Here is a 1,374-nt window from a genome sequence, read left to right as displayed (position 1 = left end):
CCTTCTCTCTCCGCCCTGTGGCTCTCCACTAAATCTTCTGATCTCTCCTTCTCATTTCTATCTAAGTCCATCTGCATCCTTACCTGCCTTTCTCTTTCTTTATTATCTATCTTTCATCTACGTGCTACATTTCCCAGATATATGCTACACGTCCATGTCCTCACCGCCCGCTTCTCTGTCCTCACAGGCCCTAGACCGCGACCCCCCCAGTGGGAGAAGGATCTGGAAGATTAAAGTGCGCGTGAGGGACGGCCAGCCTCCCTGGGGGCGCCCACACGCCTCCCCGCTGGGCTCGGTCCGTCGCAGGTATCCTCGGCAGCGCTCGCAGGAAGATCCTCAAGATACAGAGGCTACAGGAAGGGAAGATACGCAGCAGGATACAGGAAGGAAAAATTCCCAGGTCTTGTTACGGAAGTCGTCACACACCAAGAGGAATGGTGTCGTCTTTCAGGGGAAGCGACGCGAGGTCCGCCGGAAGAACGAACGCCTCGACGCAGGAGTGCACATCGAGGGAAGGCAGAACGACGCGGCAGAAGGACCGGCTGTGGAAGGGAAAACCGCTATTTCGAGGAAGGGCTTTGTCGAGCGGGGAACTTCCGGCCTGGGAGATGCCGACGACGATGGTCCCAGTGACAGTGTCATGTCAAGGACTATCACAAAAGAGGACAACTATTCACAACACTCGACTAACAACAGGGACGAGGCGACAGTTAGAGAGGTCAGCGTCCCCAGCGGCCCTGCAGGATCCGCCAAAACCGCCGCCAATGCAGCAAGAGGAACCACCGCCACGGAAGACCCACCGAAGACCCTTCCCGACGGCGCTGTCTCGGAAGACCCCCCTGGCGCGAGAAAGACCAGAAACGCCTTTGAAATCCTCGAAAAACACACCGACACTGAAGCAGAGCCGTGTACATCCCTGGACACGCTGAATGGCCGCGGGCGGGGGGGACACGGGCGTGAGGGCGGACGACGTGGGCGTGTGCACGAAGCAGAGACGACCGTGACGGTGATAGTGAAGGACATCAACGACAACTTCCCCGTCTTTCCGAACGCCACGATGTACGCGGAGGTGCAGGAGAACGGCCCCGTCGGTAAGTGGCATCACGGGCGCCGAAGTCCCAGCAAGGAGGAGTTATAAGGATGGGAAGACGATGCTAATAAAGCGAAAGCATTAATAATGGATGTTATGATAATGGAGAGACCGCGATTGTGAGGCGGGGGAGCGGTGTCACCGGGATGATTTAGATTATCAAAAGTGGTTATAAGAAGCATAATTGGCATTAATGTTTTTTTTCTTGCGAGACGAGGAATATTTCTGTCTTAGTGTCATCAACCGCACTTGAAAGTTTTGCTAAACTACTGAATCTGTTTTTA

The 1,374-nt window shown here is 54.8% G+C and overlaps 1 protein-coding gene across 1 annotated transcript in view; it reads left to right on the top strand.

Moving 5' to 3' along the window:
* Positions 1–1,091, top strand: part of LOC119590526 — a gene marked incomplete at its 3' end in the record, with an annotated part of 9,005 nt that extends 7,914 nt beyond the window's left edge. The window contains 1 exon segment of the mRNA XM_037939174.1: positions 188–1,091. Coding sequence (XP_037795102.1) covers positions 188–1,091 — 904 coding nt within the window.
* Positions 1,092–1,374: the final 283 nt, after the last annotated feature.

The sequence above is a fragment of the Penaeus monodon genome, chromosome 27 (assembly GCF_015228065.2).
Source record: "Penaeus monodon isolate SGIC_2016 chromosome 27, NSTDA_Pmon_1, whole genome shotgun sequence".
In the NCBI taxonomy this organism is placed as follows: domain Eukaryota; kingdom Metazoa; phylum Arthropoda; class Malacostraca; order Decapoda; family Penaeidae; genus Penaeus; species Penaeus monodon.
Note: the sequence above shows the minus strand (reverse complement) of the source record. Positions and strands in the feature narration are given on the sequence as shown.